At 39.5% G+C, this 23,052-nt stretch overlaps 1 protein-coding gene and 1 long non-coding RNA gene across 2 annotated transcripts in view; both read right to left on the bottom strand.

Annotated features, from left to right (window-relative positions):
- Window positions 1–23,052, bottom strand: part of LOC310646119 — a 510,475-nt gene that overhangs the window by 243,262 nt on the left and 244,161 nt on the right. The gene's annotated exons all lie outside the window — the stretch shown is intronic.
- TRPC5 (transient receptor potential cation channel subfamily C member 5) overlaps window positions 1–23,052 on the bottom strand; it is a gene marked incomplete at both ends in the record, with an annotated part of 90,218 nt that overhangs the window by 33,631 nt on the left and 33,535 nt on the right. The window contains 2 exons of the mRNA XM_083371843.1: window positions 6,126–6,265; window positions 15,953–16,289. Coding sequence (XP_083227969.1) covers window positions 6,126–6,265; window positions 15,953–16,289 — 477 coding nt within the window. The remainder of the gene's footprint in view (window positions 1–6,125; window positions 6,266–15,952; window positions 16,290–23,052) is intronic.

Below are 23,052 nucleotides of genomic sequence, written 5' to 3' on the forward strand. Positions count from 1 at the left end.
AAAATGTTCTCTACATCTGTGGATGTCATGGGTAGAACTTAGGTTCTTAGGTTCTTAGAAAACTCACTTTTAACACTTCACTAGGTCTTTATCTGGAGGTTACGAGAAGAGAGTGAGATGCTGCTTTAAAATGGATGCCAAGAGGGCTCTGGGATACTAAATGTGTCTTGTGATCTCTGACAAATTTCTTCCCAATGTGCGTGGTTTGTGGTCAGTGTGTCTACTGAATACAACAAAGGCAGAACTTCATTAAATCATTTTCCTACCCAGATTTTTTGTTTTAGAGGGGGGGAAGGGGGAATAAACTGAAGGACAAACTCTAATGAGCTCAATTTAATTAAAGGAAAAAAATTCAGTGACCCATCTTTTTTTTTCTTGTCCTGGATAGTCTTTGGCCCTTTCTTGCCAAAATGCTCAAAGCAGCATTCCAAATTCTAATGAATGTCAAAGAGAGCTGATATCAGCCATCCCAGGTAGATCAGAGAGAAAGGCAACCAGATGATCTAATTCAACTTTACTATTGTTGTTAGCTGCGAAGTCGTGTCTGACCCATCGCGACCCCATGGACAACGTTCCTCCAGGCTACATTAAAAGAATCTTGTAAGACCGGTTGTCTATGAAGATTCTCAGTCATCCAGATCATGGTTGTCCCAAAGGTGCTTTTTCAAGAGGCAACTGGACATTCTTGTTTTTCTTTGAAGACATTTCGCTTCTCATCCAAGAAGCTTCTTCAATTCTCTCAGTGTAAGTCTGAGAGTTACAAATCTCCTGCCGTCTCTTTTACAGACGGAGAATTGAGGGTGGTTTCTTTCTGAGTCTCTTTCTCTGTCTGTTTTTTGTGGTGGTCTCTGCCCTATGATTATTCCCTAGGCAGCATCTGTTCCTCCATTTCTCAAAGTCATCCCCACATGACACTACACCTGGACATCACTCATATGGAGGTGGACACTCCTGCCTTGTCTCAGCCATGTGGTTTGTGGATGTATTCCTCACTCGCAGTTAATGCGTGGGCCAACTGATCTCATCTGAACTTCTGCGGATGGTTGTTGGATAATTGAAACTTCAAATACATAGAATGAAATGGATGTCAATAAAAGAACTTTTGATCTCTCTGACCACAGATCATTGCATGGGAGAATATTTAGCAGAAGCTAGTAATTGTATGTGGGAAAGAATCCTGGTTTTCAGAGGTGACATTATGTGAATTATGAAACGTTTTTCTGATGTCAAAATATTTCAGCCTCAGAACATCCATGCTATTCTTTAAACAGGTCATTCTGAGTACACTGGAAGAGTTCCAGTGGTTAAACAGGGCTGTTCCAACCTCCATTCTGAAAACAGAGTAGCTCAGTTCAAGGCCAGACCAGTGTGTTACTTTGCAAATGATCAATGTCAAAGTTGGAACGCTTCTACCTTGAAACACGGTGCCCGCTTTAAACATCGTTAAATTTTGATCTCTGCTCACAGAATATTTTCAGTGACCAAGAAAGAGCATCTAAGAATGTCTTGTTGATCTATACTGAATAGCCAGGCAAAACAGTAAAGAACTCCGTAGCTAGGACTTATTTCTAGAGCTAAGCAAGAAAAGGAAAAAATGGAGTTCATTGAAAAGATCCTTATGAGCATCAAAATCCTAAGTAGTTATATATAGTATAATAATTATAATTAGTATCAAACTGGGCATAGGGGAAGCAAACCAAATCAAAGAAGCTTCAGGGGAGAAGCCTGCTAAAACATAATAATACTGATTCCGTATGGAGCATCACTCAAGAGGGCTCTCAGGAGCAGAGAATCCCAATAGCTGAAAGCCAACTTTGAAAAAAGCCCTATGGGAAATGGTACAATTGCCATTTTCTCCTGGTTCCACTTCTTACCGAGGAAAAAGTCTCCAAGGGAAAGACAAATGCAGTTAAAAGCATTTATCACTGCAAGTTCAGGTTTTCTCAGTTTGATCACCACCCGAGGTGAAATGTAATCCTGAGTTGAAGGGAGGATCTTTCTCTCAGAGGCAAAGGAAACAATAGAATAGAATAGAATAGAATAGAATAGAATAGAATAGAATAGAATAGAATAGAATAGAATAGAATAGAATAGAATAGAATGGAATGGAATGGAATGGAATGGAATGGAATGGAATGGAATGGAATGGAATGGAATGGAATGGAATGGAATGGAATGGAATGGAACGGAACGGAACGGAGTGGAGTGGAGTGGAGTGGAGTAGAGTACAGTAGAATATAGACTAGAATATAGAATAGACTAGAAAATAATAGACTAGAATAGACTAGAATATAGACTAGAATATAGACTAGACTACTAGACTAGACTAGACTAGACTGGAATGGAATGGAATGGAATGGAATGGAATGGAATGGAATGGAATGAAGTGGAGTGGAGTGGAGTGGAGTGGAGTGGAGTGGAGTGGAGTAGAGTAGAGTAGAGTAGAGTAGAGTAGAGTAGAGTAGAATATAGAATATAGAATAGAATATAGAATAGACTAGAAAATAATAGACTAGAATAGACTAGAATATAGACTAGAATATAGACTAGACTAGAATAGAATAGAATAGAATATAGACTAGACTAGAAAATAATAGACTAGACTAGACTAGAATATAGACTAGACTAGACTAGACTAGACTAGACTAGACTAGACTAGACTGGACTGGACTGGACTGGACTGGACTGGACCGGACCGGATCAGACCAGACCAGACCAGACCAGAATAGAATAGAATAGAATAGAATAGAATAGAATAGAATAGAATAGAATAGAATAGAATAGAATAGAATAGAATAGAATAGAATAGAATAGAATAGAATAGAATTGGAAGGGACCTTGGAGGTCTTCTACTCCAGCCCCCCACTCAAGCAGGAGAACCTATACCATTTCAGATAAGTGACTGTCTAGTCTCTTCTTAAAAATCTCCAGTGATGGAGCGCCTACGATTTCTGGAGGCAAGCTGTTCCACTGGTTAATTGTCCTCAGTGTCAGGAAGTTTCTCCTTAATTCCAGGTTGCTTCTCTCCTTGATAAGTTTCCAGCCATTGTTTCTCGTCCCTCCCTTTGGTGCTCTGGTGAACAACTTGGCCCCTTCTGCCTTGTAGCAGCCCCTCAGATACTGGAAGACTGCTATCATGTCTCCCCTATTTCTTCTTTTCTTTAGACTAGCCAAACCCAAGTACTGCAGCCACGAGAGCATTTCAGTGCTTCAATTTAATCTCCCAATGCTGCGAAGCTATGCACCATGTCCTATGGTGCTGTTTCCAAAGAACAAGTAGAATTTCTTTTTCCTTTTAAAAGACTTCACTTTTCCTCCAAGAAGCCTCTTCAGTTTCTTGGTTCAATCAGGGCTGGAAAGAACTCAGGATAATTGCTTGAAGCAGAGATGAAGTTTACTTGACCGGAAGACAGCAATTACACAGACAGCAATCAAAGGTGGCCAGTCCCAAAAGAAAAAAAAAAAAGAAAAAAGATCATTCCCTTGCTATACAGGTAGTCCTCGACTTACAACCACAATTCAGCCCAAACTTCCTATTGCTAAGCGAGACATTTGTTAAGTGAGATGTGCTCCATTTTGCAACCTTTCTTGCCACAGTTGTTAAGTGAATCACTGCAGTTGGTAAGTCAGCAACATGGTTGTTAAGTGAATCTGGCTTCCCCATTGACTTTGCTTGTCGGAAATATCACAAAGGGGGATCACGTGACCCCAAGACACTGCAACCATCGTAAATATGAGTCAGTTGCCAGATGTCTGAATTTGGATCATGTCAGCACAGGGATGCTGCAAAGGTCGTAACTGTGAAAAACGGCCACATTTCTCAGTGCTACTGTAACTTCAAATGGCCACTCAGCAAACTGTTGTAAATTGAGGACTACCTGCACTTTAAAAACGGTTATTTTCAAAGCGAGGTCCTTGCATTGTTCTTAGAAAGCGTGCAAACTTGGCTTGCCTTCAAGGGATTACTGGAAAGGACACCAGGTTCAGAAGTGAGGAACTGAGGTTTGGTTCCCCAATCTTTTACGAGTGAAGGTGGTGACCTCAGAGTGTGGGGTTGCATAAGGTAATCTGTGATGGAAATGGAGAACATTTAAAATCTACAGGGGAGTCCCTAATTTAGTTAAGTTGCTGATGGTGGCCAATTTAACCTGTGTAAAGTCACGTGTTGAAACTCCAGTTGCCTTTTGGGGGGGGGGAAAACACTTTTGGGACAACCATGGCTTGAATGATTGAGACTCTCCATAGACATTCTCTGAACAAATGGTTGTAAATCAAGGACTGTCTGTGATGGGTGATGACTTTGGCTAATCCCTGCTTACTTTACTAATAACCACCCCCTCCCAAACTTTTGGAATACATTTTAGAAGGAAGCAAGCTTGGCATTTATTCTATAAACTTTTTTTTGGCACCAAAGATGCTTCGATGGTGTATTTTTTTTATTCCCCTTTCACACTGCAGTGTGTCCTTCATTTAATTTTATTTCTGCTGATTTGATTTCTCTGGTCCAGCAGCTGTTTACAGTATATTGATTTTTCTTTCACTGGCTGTTGTTCTGGGTTTCAAAAATGAGTTTTATAGTCTATTATGCATTAACTGTAAGCAGAGACTTGTTGTTTTGAGAAGAAGCATCCCAACTCTTAAATAACAAAACAGAGGAACAGCAACACAACATCTGAAATTGGCGCAAGCCCAACTTAAACACCATTTGTAGTCATGGTTTTTTTTTGAAGAACTGTTCCTAAGCCAGGCTAATAATTCTTCTTCTGTGTCTAGATCAAACTTTAAACTGCCAGAATGAAGCCGCTTTCTTGACTTTGTCGTTGGCCAAAAATAATTCATTATCAGAACACGTTTCTGATAGTAGCCAATATGCCAGCAGATGGGCCGGGCTCTGTGTCTCTCCACATTAACACAGCGTGTTGTTATCCAGTAAAACAGGGTTCCCCAACCCCCGATCCATGGACTGGCACCAGGCCGCAGCATGCTAGAAATCGGTCTGTGCAAACAAGCAAAGCTCCATCCTTGGGATGCAGACAGTAGATGAAACCATACCCCCTCTGGTCCATGGAAAAAATGTCTCTCCCCGGAACTGGCCCCTGTGGCCAAAAGGTTGGGGATCTTTGCACTAAAAAACTCCCCTTGGGCATATTGGTTTTACATTTTAGGCACTCCAACTGTCAACCTATTCAGGATCCTCCAGGAAATATAAAGGAGGTCAGAGATCTTTCAGCTAGATCCTCCTTTAATGTTATTCCTTGCTGGATGGTCTCCTTCCTCCATCTTTTAATTTGGTTTTATTCTCGTGGACCCTCAAGAATGTTTGTTCTTGACATCAAGCTGTTCCTAGATCTGAGTTGGCAGGCTTGGACTTACGTTCAGAGGATGTCAAGGATCACTCTCTTCTTGACATCTGCTGCTACTTCTCTCCTGATCTTAGGTGGGACAAGCCAGGGTGAACTTAGGGTAGTAACAACGAACCAAGATGATACATGGGAAGAAGTTAAAATGAAGAAAGGGTAGGGATTTGCATTAGAAAGAGATGAGCCAAAAGAGTTTGCAGGGATTCTCTGTAAGAACTATTTCCTTTAAGGGCCACAGAGAGATGCAACAAAGCTGTGGAGGCCATCCATAAACATTTGCTTATTCATAGTAAAAACTGTCCAAAAAACATTTTCCTATTTCTTTTCTCTGCAAACATCTTCTATTTTTCAACCTCTCCTTCTCCGTTTGCCTTACGATAGATTTCTCCTTTCTTTTCGGAGTCTCTGTTTGATCTGATTTTATTTCTCTGAGTTACCACGTAGTTCTGTCCCTATTTTCTGCTATTCTTCCCTTGGGTTTTTTTTAAAAGGAAGCCAGGGAAACTAAGCAAACAGCAGAGCATTTGAGAGATGACTGCACAACGAAAGACAACACACACTTACATATGCGCACGCACGCACACACACACACATCTAAGAACAAAGTTAAATGCCAGTGTGCTTAAGATTTTGCAGAAATTTTCCTTCTGTTTTTTTGGAGGGGAAAAAGAACTCGAAAGCAATTTCCTTGTCATCTAACGGAAGAATTATATATAAAAAAAAATAATGCAGAAGAAATCTACGCGCCGCACTCATTTACGATACCTTGACATAGGCGACAATTTTCAGAGAAATGGTTGCTAAGTAGAGAGAATTCATTGCAAAATCCATCAGGTTCCACCAGTCATGCACGTATTCGTTAAAGCCGCCGTCCCACATTTCTTTGATTTCTCCCCAAATAAAACCTGTAAAGGGGGGGGGGAGAGAGAAAGGGTGAAAAAACAATTTTCAATTCTCTTAAGTCACCATTATTGGGCGCCAAAGCAGAGCACATGGGAAAAGCTAATTAAAACATAACAGCAAGGAAACATCAGATTCCACCCTGGTTTTTTTTATTAATTTATTTCTTTTATCAACAAGAATAAAACGGATAACCAGAAAATGAACATCCAGTGCTAACAACGAGAAAAAAATTTCTTGTGTACAGAAAAAGGAAAAAAAAACAAAAAGAAATCCAAATTTCAAGTAGATCTAACACTGAACATTAAAAAACCCACCCTGGCTTGATGCTGAAAAGTAAATAACAATAAAAAAACCCTGTTAGGTTCTCCCCCCTTACATAATGGTTTAACATGCAGTTATAAACTTTCCCATCCTTATTTAACAAAAATATTATATTAAAGAAACAAATACTGTATTCCAGATGAGGAAGTCTAATAATCAAATCGACCCAACATCTAATCATAATTATATATGTAAAAAAAAAGTCAACAGGTCAACCCAAATATTACACTAATCTTCAAATCCCTCTATTAACTACCTGTTATTTAACATGGAGAAAGTCCACAAACAGCTTCTAGTTCATTATAAAGTTGTCTAACCCATTGTCTCTAATCAAAGCAGTTAATTTTGTCATCTCTTCTGATTCAGTCAACTTTAAAATTCACTCTAAAATCCTTAAAATCCATCCTGTTTTCCCCCCGCACACACACACCTTTCATCCTATCCAAAGGTTTTGCTTTTTCAAGAGGCAACTGGATTTCTTGTTTTTCTTTGAAGACATGAGAGCTGACGAAGCTTCTTGGATCAGAAGCAAAACATCTTCAAAGAAAAACAAAAAAGTCCAGTTGCCTCTTGAAAAAGCAAAACCTTTGGGACAACCATGACCTGGAGGATTGCAAACCTCTGTAGACGCTTTCGTCCTATTTTTTTTCTATCAAACACAAAAGGACCGCTTTCAAAACTGATTAATTACAAGGATGCAACAGATGGCTTGAAATGGAAGGGACAAGCTATGTCTTCAAACAGAAAAGATGGACATCTCTAGACTTTTAACTTGTTTGTATCGAGATAAAAGTTTAAAAACTAACAAGGGGAATGGTCCTTAGAAATTCTGTGGAACAGCTTACCCAGCAGAAATCGTGGGCACTCCATCACTGGAGATTTTTAAAAGGAGATTGGACATTCACCTGTCTGAGATGGTATAGGGTCTCCTGCTTGAGCAGGGTCTCAACTAGAAGACCTCCAAGGTCCATTCCATTCCATTCCATTCCATTCCATTCCATTCCATTCCATTCCATTCCATTCCATTCCATTCCATTCCATTCTATTCTATTCTATTCTATTCTATTCTATTCTATTCTATTCTATTCTTCATTCTTCTACTCTACTATACCCTACTTTACCCTACTCTGCCCTATCCCACTCTACTCTACTCTACTCTACTCTACCATGGGGCGCCAAATGTCCAGATGATCCAACTTAAGAGGAGTAGTGTTCTAAATACAACCCTTCTAACTAGAACTCAACATTGAAAACAGATATTTCCTTCCTCCTTTTTTTATTCTACCACTGTGTAATTATTTTTACCTCTGCAATTGCTATGATTTTTATCCTGAATCACTGGTTTAACAACTGGGATTGTTTGGACTGCTGCTCAATTCTAGGGAATCCTAGCTAAGGCCACCTGATTGCCTTTGGAATTGATGAAAGAAAATTGGCCTTTTTTTTAGTAAAGAAAAAAACATTTTAGTGACATTTTCAAAGGTGGGAGGTGCTGCTTTGCACCTGTTTAAACCTGAGGTGGTCAAGATCTGGACCTGCAGCTTTTCCAACCCAGAAATGAGAGCAGTCTGGGTTATTCGGAAGAGAGCAAACCTTAATAATAATTCACCATCAGTAGCCGTCCACATTGAAACGTGTTGTTGCATTCTCAATTCCTTTAGTCTATTTCTGTCTCTTTGGAATTACAGTTGAAAGGCTGGCTTCATGCTGCCAGAAGCAAATAAAATTTCCCTTATGAATAGAAGAGAATATTTGTAGTTCAGGGTTGAATTGTGGGGCCCTTTATACTCTCTGAGCTTGGTTGTTTTCTTCCGGACGTTTCATTACCCAACTAGATAATATCATCAGTGCTAGAAGTGAGGGGGGTTGAGGAGGAGGAGGAGGAGGAGGAGGAGGAGGAGGAGAACTGTGGGGTGGCACTCTCTGTGTTTAATTGTTTTCTTACAGATGTTTCATTACCCAACTAGATAATATCATCAGTGCTAGAAGTGAGGGGGGTTGAGGAGGAGGAGGAGGAGGAGGAGGAGGAGGAGGAGAACTGTGGGGTGTCACTCTCTGTGTTTAATTGTTTTCTTACAGATGTTTCATTACCCAACTAGATAATAGCAACAGTACTACAAAAGAGGAGGAGAAGGAGGACCATGGAGTCTTGATCCTCTCTGAGCTTTACCCAACTAGGTAACATCATCAGAGTCACCTAGTTGGGTAATGAAAGTTCTGCTAGGAAGCAACCAAGCACAGAGACCACCAAGGACCCCCTACTACATTTTCCTTGCTATACCCAGTTCCTTGCCTGCACAACTAAGGAGGTAGTGGACCTTTTGAGGTAGAAACCCATGGGTTACGGTTACTGTAACAATCAGAATTGTTGCTATAATTACTGCCCTGCTGCCAGCAGAGAAAGTGCTAGTATCTTATATGAATTCCTTTTCATCAATAAGGGATATTTTGTAAGAAAAAACAATCCTCCTTCCAATTAACTTACTCGCAGGGAATTGTTAAGTCTCCAGTGTTATCAATCATCTCAAGATATTATAGAGCCTTGGCGGAGCAGTGGGCTAATGCCTCCTTAAGTAACACCAGCTGCCTGCAATTAGTGCAGGTTCGCGTCCCGCCAGGCTCAAGGTTGACTCAGCCTTCCATCCTTCCGAGGTAGGTAAAATGAAGACCCAGATTGTTGGGGGCAATAAGCTGACTTTGTAATAATGCCGCTTGGGGTGTGTGTGAAAGCCCTAATAAGCAGGCATATACATAGAATGAAGGCTACTGCTAAGCTTGTAAGCCACCCTGAGTCTTCGGAGAAGGGCGGGATATAAATGGAATTAAAATAAAATAAAATAAATTATTACCATTTACGTAAGACCAACATTGGAGGCGTTTAAGGAGGGACTGGACAACCATTTGTCTAAAATGGTATACGTAGCCTCTTGCTTAAGCAGGCGGTTGGACTAGAAGACCTCCAAGGTCCCTCCCATCTCTGTTATCCTGTTCTGATCTAAACCCTGTTTTGAAAAAAAGAGCCTGGAGCTGTGGGATTATCATCTTCAATATCATTGTGAATGCTGCCTTATTCCCAGTGTTGTGAATGCTGCCTTATTCCCAGAGGGATTTTTTTTTCCTTCTCAAAAGCGGAAAAATGATGAAAAAACCAAGTTGGAAACATACCGAATAAGGAAAAATTGTTGGCCAGCCTGCAAGGCATCAACTTTCTTTTACCCAAGTCCCACTTCAAAGTTACAGTCTGAAGACTCCATTCAGTCCCTGATTCATTTTTAAGAGCTGTCAAAGTGAGGAAGTGCAGTTCATAATTTCACTGCATTTCCTTATTTAGAATCCCCTCACATATCCACTCTAAACTTCTCGGGGTTTTTTTTTTTTTAATAGAGTAAATCAAAAGGAAAAAATGAATCGTATTATTAGTTTAAAAATAATCAGAGGCTGTACAAAAAAGAAAGAAAGAAAGTTCTTCAGTTCAGAAGGAATCTTTGCCATCATTCAGGGATTTCTAATTTCTAATTCTAATTTTTAATTTGACACAAAGTCAAAATTAATTGGCTAAAACACCATGTTCTACATTGCATTGAGGTTCTGGCTATTAAACAGATTATCCTTTATTGAGGCTGCCTCTTTCTACACACGAGGTAGGTGCTTTTGGATGTTCCTAATATTTCTAATGATATTTTTTTAACCGTATTTTCTATTTCTAACTATATATTTTAACTGCAGTTTCTGCTGAACTCTTTTTACAGTACAGTCAGACCTCCACTTACGATCACAATGGAGCCCAAAATTTACGTCGCTAAGCGAGAGAGCTGCTAAGTGAATTTTTGCTCCTTTTTACGAACTTTCTTGCCAAAGTTGTTAAATGAATCATTGCAGTTGTTAATTTAGTAACACGTTCATTAAGTGAATTCGGCTTCCTCCATTGACTTTGCTTGTCAGAAAGTCACAAAAGGGGATCACGTGATCCCGGGACACTGCAACCGTCGTAAGTTCATGCCAGTTGCCAAGCGTCTGAATTTTAATCACATGAATATGGATTGCTGCAATGGTTGTAAGTGTGAAAAACGGTCATAAGTCGCTTTATTCAGTGCTGTTGTAACTTTGAAAGGTCATTAAACAAACTGTTGTAGTCAAGGACCACTTGTATTTTACTTTATTTTTTATTTTATTTTATTTTTTATTATTTATTTTATTATTTATTTTATTTTATTATTTATTTTACTATTTATTTCATTTCATTTCATTTTATTATGTATTTATATTTTATTATCTTTGTAAGCCACTCAGAATCACTGAGGGTGAATTGGGCGGCCATACAAATTCTCTTAAGTAAATAAATAACATTTACTTTTGATGCTATTTCACAATTATTTTAATGGATGGTTCAGAAATACACTAAAATTAGAGGGAAATATTGTGACATCACCATTTTGCCAATTTGACCTTCATCTGGCTTTGTTGACGCTACAAGCCAAAGACAGGAAATATAAATATAAGTATAAATGAAAATAGAGCTGTGTGATGATGACAGAGCAAGGAATAAGAGCTACATGTTAAAAAAAAATGGCACAATTATCATAATAGTAACAATTTCTATCTCTACCTTTTCGTAACACATCATGACCATACAAATCAACTCTGTTAAGCACATTTAGCGGCTGACTATTGGAGGATCTAAAGAACCAGGTTGATTGTCCCAAAGGTGCTTTTCAAGAGGCAACTGGACTTCATTTTTCCTTGAAGACATTTCGCTTCTCATCCAAGAAGCTTCTTCAGTTCTGACTGACTTCCATTCTCCACCATTCAGTCAGAACTGAAGAAGCTCCTTGGATGAGAAGCCAAATGTCTTTTTGAAATAGCACTTTTAGGGCAACCATGACCTGGATGACTGAGAATCTCCATAGACGTTTATCTGGTTGCTAAGAAGTTGTTACTAACCTAATGGCACACAATCAATTAATCAATCATTCAATCAATTTAGCCACTGTAGGGCACTTTTAGGCTATTTACAATTATGTTCACCTCTAACTAAGAACTTTGCATCCAAGAATATTCCCTGAAATATGCCATATTGGACTGATTGGGATCCACATCTGAGTTGTAGGTGTGCTTAAGTTAACTGCAGTGCAGCTTGAGTCATGGGTTGCATACCAACTCTGTAATATCACTTGACTTTGTGTAGCATAGGAGTTATGACTCTGAGCTACACAGCAGAAACTAGCAGGTTTCCACTTCTTTCGTACCATGGATTCACCGATCTGAGGAGGTTCATCAGACATGAATTAGGAAGCCAAGGATGAAAATCTACAACTGTTCGCCTCCTTGCTGTTCTTGGACTGTGTGTTGATTTCCAGTGTTACCCCTTTGAACTGCAGTAAGTTGAAGCATTCTATTACATTAGAATGGCATCACTTTGACTCAACATCCAGAGTCAAATCCTTGAGCTAAGATTGATTGCTAGGGATTTCATAATAGACCACTGGAGTTCTCCAGGAAAGAATATGAAAGTCCACATTCTGGACAGGGAGGACCGCTGGTTTGAAAAAGGGGTCAAAGAGGCCGTCTATGTCAAAACTGAACAGCCCTCTCTCAACATAGGGGGAGGGATACGACGTCATCTATCTCCAGTCTACAACACAGACCTTTCAACTGTTCCAAGAAGGCTCCACACCCATTTGCACCACTCAGGTGACCCTGACGACACAAATAAGCCTCCAAGTGGCATCAATGACCCTCTAAAAGAAGGCAAATGACCAGCTGTCTGCAAGAAATATAAATCCTTCCATTCCCCACCATCCAGTCAGAGCTGAAGAAACTTCTTGGATGAGAAGCAGAATGTCTTCAAAGAGAAAAAAAAAAAGAAAGTCCAGTTGCCTCGTGAAAAAGGGACAGTATGAAAGGTATTTGCTTCTATTTCCCAGGGTATTTATTCCCCCAACTTCCTTCTAACTTACAATTGAAGCATTTCTTGATAGCCTCCCATTCCTCTATTAACCAGGTCAAACCCTGTTTAAATCTGTGATGGTTTTCTAGGTCCTTTTATCTAACCATGCAACATCAAGACAGCATACATATGACCAAGAAACAAGCCAAATCAGGAAAAAAAAGTTTGCTACATACTCTATATATTTGTTGTCAATTTGTTAGGAAATTGTGATTTTGCTTTTATTGTTATTTATCACTCAAAGTCACATTCTACAAGTTGGGTGGTCAAATCCCTAACTCATGCTTTCAGCCAATTAAATGTATATATTTATTGAACACTTTTCACGTAGAGTATTTCATTCACGTGTCATGAACAAGAAGTATATTTTACAGAGGTGAGGAATCAGCCATCCTTTGCATGTTATTTGATCTCCAGCTTTGGGAAGGTGATTATTAATGATAACATTAATAATAGCATCATCGAAAAAACTCAGGTCCTTCCCTTTAGTGTAAATTGCAAGATAAGATATACTAAGATATAAAAATTTATCTGTAAGGACTGTCACGCAGCCTCTATGGAGGGCTGGGAGACTTGCTCTCTCTCCCCACCCCGTCCAGTTTCACATCACTGGGGGGCTCTGAAAAGGGCCAAAAGTTGCCCCGAAGAGGCGACCAGTAAGGAGGGGCACTCATTGGATCATGGGAGAGCCGCAACTCTCCCGTTAGACCTGGAAGTCACATTTTCCACCAGGCAACTCTTAAAGCAGCATGGAAGAGACTGGGTGAGATTTACCTCTTTTACACCCTAATTAATTTCTATACCTCCTTAAGCTGCTAAGCATTTTCCCCCCTGCAGTGAGGGAAGGGGAACTTTTGCCCTCCCTCCAGAAAGAGTGGCGACTAAATACCCAGGGGCATTTTAAACATTGAAAAAGTAAAGTTCTTTTATTTCCCATTTTTCATTGTCTGCTTCTGTTGGAAATTGGGATTCTTTCTTATGAAAAAAGAAAAAGAAAAACTGAAAAGATTAAGACAACTTTGGGACTCAAAGGGAAACTTTAAAAGGGGCCTGGCTGACTGCCCAGGGAAATAGATAAGATACATAACATTGAGAACTTCGAAACAACAGCTGTGAAAGGCTTTGTGTTCCCTACCTAGAAAAAAAATCTTTCTTTTGGATTTTATTTATTTATTTTATTTAATTTATTTTATTAGACTTATATATCGCCCTTCTCCCGTATGGAAGAAGACCAGGAACAAAATTTATTTATGGATGAAGATCAACAAAGTCTCGCTATGTTGAAAACACTAATCCAAATTCTTACCACAACCAATGAAATACTAAGAGGCTTTGTGAAGGAACAAGAAGACAGCCCAGATATGAAAGCCCAAACTTTGACTACAACTAAAGAATCACCTATACAAAATACAATAGGAAAAAAATAAAACATTCAAGTACGATGACAGAAGAATCTACTATTAAGCAAATATTGATATTTGAAAATCCAGAAAAGATACTGACAACTTGGAAAAAGGAAAAGGTTTCTTATACAACTCAGAAGGAACTAGAGGATCTAGAAAAAGCAGTTGGATGAGAAGATAAACAATTCAGAACAACTACATGAATATGGAAGAATAAAGAGATGACCCACTATACTGTACCTACAAGTCCTCTCAAAAAATGGCAATTGGATAGTTTTGCCAATATCAGTTAATATACATGATATTACAAGGAGATTGGTTCGATGTCCCAAAAACAAGGACATGGAAGATGATTTGGCAAAGGAAAAAAGCCAGAATAAGACTCAAGAAGAATCGAGTTTTGACCATCTTATTGAAATCTGAAACAGAATATACTTAAATAGATAACACAAGACATTGTTGTGAATTGAGATAAATAAAAAATTTTGGTCATTAAAATTTAGCAGTATAAATATTAATAGCTAATTTGAATATTGATTTGTGCATAAAGGTCATATAAAGGTGAATAATGTAAACAAGCTAAAAACCTATTGTTGAAAGTAATAAATAGTTCTATATGGAATGTTAAAAATGAAAATTATCAGTTTAAGCAAGAGATAGCAGATACAAAGAGGAAGAGAGGAAGTATTAAATATGGAAATAAAAAGAAATTTTGATTACTACTTAAAAAAACCAATTGAAAATTAGCAAAAAGGAAGGATATCATATTGTATCCTTAATTTGTTGACATAGACGGTGAGAAGTTAAGTAAACGAGATGTGTATTTTGAATATTAGATTTAGTGAGGAATGGTGATAGATGAATTGGGAGTATATTAAAAATCTTGGGAATGATAAATATCAAACGTTAAATCTAAATGTTAGTGGAAATTAAAATTGAAAAATCTATTAGGTCATTGATTGTCTAAAAGATTGTATGTTAAAACAATTAGAATATGTGTAAACTAAAAACTATGGATATACGTAAGAAAGTTATTTTCTATGTAGGATGAAACTTGTCTTTAAATCTACAAATAGACAGTATATATGAAGGGAAAAAGAGAGGAAATGTTTATGGTAGCAATTTGAAATCTGTACTAATGATATCTGTATGTAATTGAGTTACTACTACCCAGCCACCACGTTGCTTTTCAAATATGTAAATGTAATACCAGAAAATCAATAAATTTTGCAAAAAAAAAATATCTGTAAGATAAATAGATACAGTATTACTAGATATGATATCTTCGTTCACCATCTTAATCCTTCTAATTCAATCAAGAGTCCTCTAAATCATATCCAAGGACATCTAATATATTGTTCCTGTTCCATACACTTCTCTGTCCAAAAAGCCTTAATAAAAGGGCAGGAAAACTATAGTCATTCTATCTTGATAAATAGTCATTCTAGTTGTCCTTCCCACCCCTACTGCATCTATTTGCATAACTGGAGTTTGCATTCTACTATTAAGGATGGGATGGGATGGGAGGAGAGAAGAGGGAAGGGAAGGGAAGGGAAGGGAAGGGAAGGAAAGGAAAGGAAAGGAAAGGAAAGGAAAGGAAAGGAAAGGAAAGGAAAGGAAAGGAAAGGAAAGGAAAGGAAAGGAAAGGAAAGGAAAGGAAAGGAAAAGGGATGGGATGGGGTTCCCAAAGATGCTTTTCAAAGAGGCCACTGGACTTTCTTTGGATTTTCACTTCTTGGATGAAAAGAGAAATGTCTTCAAGGGGAAAAAAAACAGAAAGTTGCCTCTTGAAAAAGCACCTTTGGAACAACCATGACCCGGATGATTGAGAATCTCCATAGGCAATGGGATAGGATGGGAGGTCCTTTCCATTGGTTTCAAAATTGCAACAGAGAGTAAGGCATCGTCCTGGCATTGTCTTATTGGCCAAACGTATTTACATGGAACATAACGACAATCCCCATCCAAATTAATCTACAAGCACTTCCCGTTCACCCTCCGTGCCTTCATCGATTTACCTAAAACCCAGGGGAGGATCATCCATTCCACCACAGTAGGAGGAGGTCCTTGCATGTGTAGATCTGTCCTGACAATGTGCTGGGATGCGAGCAGAAGCATGAAGAGGAAGGTAAGGTAGGAGCCCGTGTGGCAGATAAACTTGATAAATGGCTTTTTAATGAACAGTCCCAGCCTGCTCTTGGGCACCATCAAGTAGGCCATGGAAAGCACTGGAAACAGCAGTCCGATAGTGACACAGGTCAAAAGTTTGACCGCCCAATGCTTCCGCCGCCATCCGGGGAAGCCGTCGTACCAAAGTGTTGCTAGTAGTTGCTGGCAGTTGGGCTGAGCAACAAACTGGAGAGAGAGAGAGAGAGAGAGAGAGAGAGAGAGAGAGAGAGAGAGAGAGAGAGAGAGAGAGAGAGAGAAGGAAATAAGGGGAGAGAGGGAAAAAAGGAGAGGTGGAGATGAGTACAATTGCAACAAGTGAGAGCCATGGCATTTGGAAGAACAAAAGAAGGGATTCGCCATATTTATTCTAGGGGATAAATGGTCCAGGAGAAGTATGGCACCCTCAAGCTGTTTTGCAGCCTGCAGCCTATTTATTTATTTAGTGCAAGGGTGGGGAACGATGGCCCCTTTACGATCAGTGGACACGGCTGGCTCAGGAATTCTGGGAGTTGAAGTCCACAGATCATAAAGGGGCCATCGTTCCCCACCCCTGATTCAGTATATGACATATCATACATGGACTAGCAAAATGTATACAAACATTTCACCTAGATCAATAAAATACAATAAAATATAAATGTTAAAAATATCGATGCTAAAATATCAGTGTCCGTGCCATCTAACTATTGAAACGCAGCATTGTCTATATTTTTTTTAAAAAAAAATCAGATCTTGGAGCGATACATATCCTCAGCTCACAGTCGGTCATGATGTGATCTACAGTTTAAGGTGGGATCCTGAAATCACATCGAGGAGAGGATGTTATGCCCCATTTACATGAAGAATCCCAGAAGACGCTGTGTGAGGTGTGAATCCTATTCAGGATTGTCCGTTGCTGAAGTGGCAGTTCAAGGCCTGATGACTTTTTTTGTGGGGTCATGTATATGTTTTCCTATGTCCGGGCATTCAGCGACCCATTTGGCTTTCCAGATTTCCCCTGGATCTTTTGCACTAACCATCACAAAAATTTGGGGGCAAATAAATACAACAAGGTGCAAGACGCTTCAGCTAAAACACCTAAGCTTGACATCCCAGGAGCTTTCATTACTCAGGGTGCTTTTCTTATAAGCACTTCTGTGGTTTACATTCCCTAGACTGCAAGCTTTTTATTTCTCAGTGCAATCATTTTGTAAGATACACATTTTTGTTGGTACTGGTTTTTGTTGCTGTTGTTTGGGAACAGATTAAAATTTAGCCTGTTTATGTTCATTGGACTTTATTTGCTGATTTATTTGCATTATTCAAATAAATGCATTTATTTGCATTGTTTGTGTTATTAAGTCCACACCCCACCTTTTTTGTTTATCAAAATCCTCTAAAAATTGCCATGGCACAAACTTTTCATTCCTGCCTATGGTCACAGAAAGTGGGTCACCGTCTAAACCCAATCTCACCGGGGCCCACTTCCACCAGTAAATTTAAATTTAAAAACTCTCCCTCTTCCAGCTATAATACATGTTGGTACAGTAATGTGCTGCAGCTGCCAAAAAAAAAAAGCCAATGCAGTCCTAGGCTGCATTAAGAGAGAGACAGAATCGTAATCACATGAAATGTTAATACCAATTTATGATGCCTTGGTAAAACCACACTTGGAATCCTGCATCCAGTCTTGGTCACCACAGTCTTAAAAAAGATGTTGAGACTCTGGAAAGAGTGCAGAGAAGAGCAACAAAGACGATTAGGCAGCTGGAGGCTGAAACACAGGAAGAATGTTTGCAGGAACTGGATATGTCTAGTCTAAGGAAGAGAAGGACTGGGGGGTGACATGATAGCAGCCTTCCAACATCTCAGGGGCTGCCACAAAGAAGAGGAGGTCAACCTATTCTCCAAAGCACCTGAAGTCAGGACAAGAAGCAATGGATGGAAATTAATCAAACAGAGAATCAACCTAGAACTAAGGAGAAATTTCCCAACAGTGAGATTTCCTGATAATTAGAACAATTAATCAGTGGAACGACTTGCCTTCAGAAGTTGTAAGTTTTTAAGAAGAGATTGGACAACCATTTTTCTGAGATGGTATAGGGTCTCCTTATGGACTAGAAGACCCCCAAGGTCCCTTCCAACTCTGCAATTCTGTGATTCATTAATGTAACTGGCCATCCTGCTCTCAGTCCAGCACCATGGGTAAGAACCGTGGGAGAGCAGGCAGAGATGTCCACCCTTTTCTGTCAGAAGACAGGTTCATTTTTTCCTCTCCTACGATTCCAGCTAGCTCTGTGCCCAGTGAAATGATTTCATTTCGCAAGTCTGCCATTGCTATTAAAAATTAAGAGGGTTCATATTTCCTTCAAGAGGTTCTTTCGAGAAGAGAAAGGAAAGGGGGAAGGGAGCACAGTTCCATTAAGGAGGAGAAGAGGGGGAGGAAAAGAGCTCCATTTGAAACAGGGATCAGCTCTTCTAATCGAGGTTGCCTTGTAGCTGGCCGGAGGGACCAAATTGATGAACTGCTAACTTCCATCCCAAACCTAATTGTGGGTCAAGCGGAAGGCCTTGGACAAATGTTTTTCTTTGCAATTCCTAAAACCCCGTCTTGCTTTAGCCAAAGGCAGCAAGCAGAAGAGCAAGAGCTCGGCAAAGCTATTCATTTACTCAGATTTAGTTAAGTTTTCCACCTGTTACCCTGCAGCCAGACAATTTCCCAGAATAATTGATCTACAAGGAACAGGGTTTAGGAAGAAAAAGAAAACATAATCCAGGCATGATTGCTTAGAATTTTGCGATGTCTTCAGTATCTGGTTAGGGTAGAAATATGATCTATTCACAAGAAGCACATTATTTGTGGGTCCTTGGTGCTCTCTGAGCTTGATTGATTTCTTGCAGACATTTCATTACCTATCTATGTAATGTCACTGATGCTCAGCCAAACAATACCATCAACAACACCGGTGCTCAGACAAACAATGAAGGTCAGAGAGCACCAAGGACCCACAGCTACAAATATTCTCTTCTCTTGGTATCTGCACGTATTGTTTGCACTAAATACACAAAACTGCAGTTTTAACTACAGGATATAAAGTGTTATCTTATTTGAGTAGTCCCAGGTATTTGTAGCTTTCTATGGACAAAGATTTTATCACATTCCCGTTTTTAATGGTATACCTTACCAGCTACTAATATTTACTAATTCTTTACTTAGTATTTTTACTAATATTTTAATAATACTAATATTTGAGAGGCTCCTACAAAACTGAGGGGGTCAAACTATTTTCCATTTGTAAATGGGTTTGTCTTTATTTGGAAGACAGCAATAGCAATAGCACTTAGACCAGGGGTGTCAAACTCAGTTTGATTGAGGGCCGCATCAGCATTGCAGTTGCCCTCAGGGGGCCGGGTGGGTATGGCCAGGGTGGGCGTGGCCTGGGTGGGCGTGGCTAGAGTGTGTATGGCCTACTGGGTGGGCGTGGCCAGCTCTACATCGTTCGCATCAAGGGTGCCTATGGGGACCTGGGCAGGAGTGGGACAGATCTGAGGGTCTCTGGCAGGAGGAGGGTCTCTGGGCCAGGGCCAAGGCAGTGGGGGCCGTTCCCTCACTGTTTCCAGGATGGCTTCGCGGGCCGCATGAAAGCACTTTGCGGGCCGGATCTGGCCCCCGGGCCATGTGTTTGACATGTCTGACTTAGACTTATATCCTGCTTCACAGTGCTTTACAGCCCTCTCTAAGCGGTTCACAGAGTCACCATATTGCCCCCAACAATTTGGTTCTTCATTTTACCGACCTCAGAAGGATGGAAGGCTGAGTCAACCTTGAGCCAGTCAGGATCGAACTCTGTGGGCAGAGTTTGCCTGCAATACTGCATTCTAACCACTGCACTACCACAGCTCCTTTTGTCCCTTGTGAATTTCAGCATTTACCTTTAGTTCAGGTGCAAGTTATCAGGCTGAACATTGAACATCAAGTAATTGGGTCTGTGATTGCTAGCAACTGTTTGTCTTTTATTATTAAAAATGTTTAATCTATTCTTCAACCTATCCAATTTGTAATCTTTAATTAAACCATATAACCAGTCTTCCACAGAGAATACTCAGATGCTAAATCAAAATCCACAGACTAGTGCCATCCACCAGTTCTTATCCTTCTTTATTTGTTTTTTTTAAATCATTTTTTATGGTATGGCTGTATCATCCATTTTACTGTACTTCTCAATATTTGATTTATTTCCCCTACATATTATGTTCTTTTGGGTTACCCAAAATTATAATATTTCATTTTTATTACAGCAAGCATCTACATTCATAGTATTTCTTAGCAATACTTTATAAAGCGAAGGATAGTTTATTTAAAACTGCAGGTTTTGCCCAAATTGCTTTATCCTTCCTTCATATAGTTCATTTTTCTTTGACATACTGTAGCGATAACTCATTGTTTTAATTCTTCTATTATCTTACTGCCAAGTATATAGCTGTCCTATAAGCTTTCCTTGATCTTTCAAACTCTTTGGAAGGAGGAGGAGGAGGAGGAGGAGGAGGAGGAGGAGGAGGAGAGAGATAAGGAGGTGGAGGTGGTGGAGGAGGAGGAGGAGATGAAGGAGAAGGAGAAGAAGTCTGAATCAATTTACTGAAATGAAAAAGGGATTGTAATTTTCATTGAAATAGGGATTGTAATCTACCATATTCTTCTGGCATAGATTGATAGAATGAGACATTTTGACTTTCCACTTTAGGGATGAGAAAGAAGGAGCACACCCTCAAAACCTCAAAAGCACCCCCAAAAGATTAAGATCCTTGCTTTAAGACCACACTTTATGCTATCATAAATACAGTGCAGCAGCAACAACAGAAATGAAAAACCTGTCTACCAGTGTACCGTTCAATGTTTAAAAAATACTTTTATATTTATTTATAGGACTTAATCCAATCTGACGCTTTCTTTGTTTTTCATATTTTTAAAATTTTATCAAGAAATGCCAGAGTTAATTTGTTTTCCTAACACAATTTTGTGCACCACTTTTTTTAACATATGTAAAGTCAATAGCTATCACCTGAAACTTTTTTAATGCAAACTTTCCTGATCCTCTTTTTTCTCATAGGCAATTTGCTCAGCACAGGCTTTCTTAAATATTTAAATATATCGCTGTTACTCTTTTTTTTCAAAACCAAGAAGAACAAACAAGCTGACCCATTTTGAATGCCATTTGCAAAAATATGGTGTTGTTGTTTTTTTTAAGGTCCTCCTCTTACAAAGCAATATGGCACATGTGGTTGTAAGCCACCCAAAAGTACAGTTTGTGGCAGAATCCCCTTCAAACCTATCTTACAAATTAGATTTTTGTCAGTCAAAAACTTACTCGGTGCAAGCAAAATAAATTTACTCTGGCAGAAGTTTTTGTTTACTTCGCTACACCTCCCTCAGCTGTCCAAAGTGTTAGGCTGACTTAAAAGTGTAAAAACAAAATGTGGAACATTTGCTTGGTGGCATCCTTTATTTATTTTTTAGTTGTTTTTTTAAAAAAAATTTATTTTATTTATTTTTTTATTTTAATTCCATTTGTATCCCGCCCTTCTCCGAAGACTCAGGGCGGCTTACAAGCTTAGCAGTAGCCTTCATTCTATGTATATGCCTGCTTATTAGGGCTTTCACACATTTTTCCCCAAGCGGCATTATTACAAAGTCAGCTTAATTGCCCCAACAATCTGGGTCCTCAAGATCCCGCTTGTTTTAATTTTATAAATAATGCACGGAAGGAATGGAATTGAGAACAGCAAGAAGGCAATTAATGTTGAAAGCATAGACCACAGGTCTGCAACCCACGGCTCCGGAACCGCATGCGGCTCTTTCAGCCGTCTCCTGCAGCTCCCAGTCCTCTGCCATGTGCAGTCCAAAAAAAAAAAGTGGGACTAAAAAAGTTCAACCAATCAATTCAAATATGCAGGGTAGGTTCATATCTCGCCTTGGCTCCACTCTTCAGTCAAACCCTGTTCTGCGCATGCGCGCATGTATGCGCATGCACACACATTTTTTGCGGCTCCCAGTTTTTCCTTTTGTGAGGGAACCGGTTCCGAGTGGCTCTTTCACTGTTTCAGGTTGCTGACCCCTGGCATAGACGATGATCACTAGCCATTCACAAAACATTGCTGACTAATACGAAGACATCTCTGTGTTGCAGAGCCAACTAACTCACGTAAGTGTGTTCAATGCTCAGGCTGGAGTAAGTATTATGATGAACGGGAAATGAACCGTCTTACAAGGAAATGTTAAGTGTTCATTTCTTTGAGAACAGCCCGTACTATGTTCCAGTGAGTTTTCTTTCAATCGTGCATATTCAGATGTTCAATCTGTAGCATTCACAGAGGCTTATACATTTGTTTAACTTCCAATGAAAACCAAGCTGTGATGCTAGCAACACTCTACATACATATCTACATAGCTAGATATTTTTATGTTTCCTTATGTCTTATACTTTTGGGTTTTTTTATGTTTTTCATGTTTCTAAAAAATATGAAAGATGGTTGCAGGAAGTGAGTATGTCTAGTCTAGTGAAAAGAAGGATTAGGGGTGATGTGATAGCTGTGTTCCAATATTTGAGGGGCTGGCCTAAAGAAGAGAGGGGTCAACCTATTCTCCAAAGCACCAGAGGGCAGGACAAGAAACAATGGATGGAAACTGATCAAGGAGAGAAGCAACCTAGAATTAAGGAGAACCTGACAGTGAGAACAATTAGCCAGTGGAACAGCTTGCCACCAGAAGTTGTGGGTGCTCCATCACTGGAGGTTTTTAAGAAGAGATTGGGCAGCCATTTCTCTGGAATGGCATAGGGTCTCCTGTCTGAGCAGGGGGTTGGACTAGATGACCTCTAAGGTCTCTTCCAACTGTGTTCTTCTATTATTTCTGGTTGAAAAGTTTTTGATCTTCTCTTAAAGATTTGAAGTGAGGAAGTGTCTCTGTGTCAAC

The sequence above is a fragment of the Vipera ursinii genome, assembly GCF_947247035.1.
Source record: "Vipera ursinii genome assembly, chromosome: 12".
Taxonomy (NCBI): Eukaryota; Metazoa; Chordata; class Lepidosauria; order Squamata; family Viperidae; genus Vipera; species Vipera ursinii.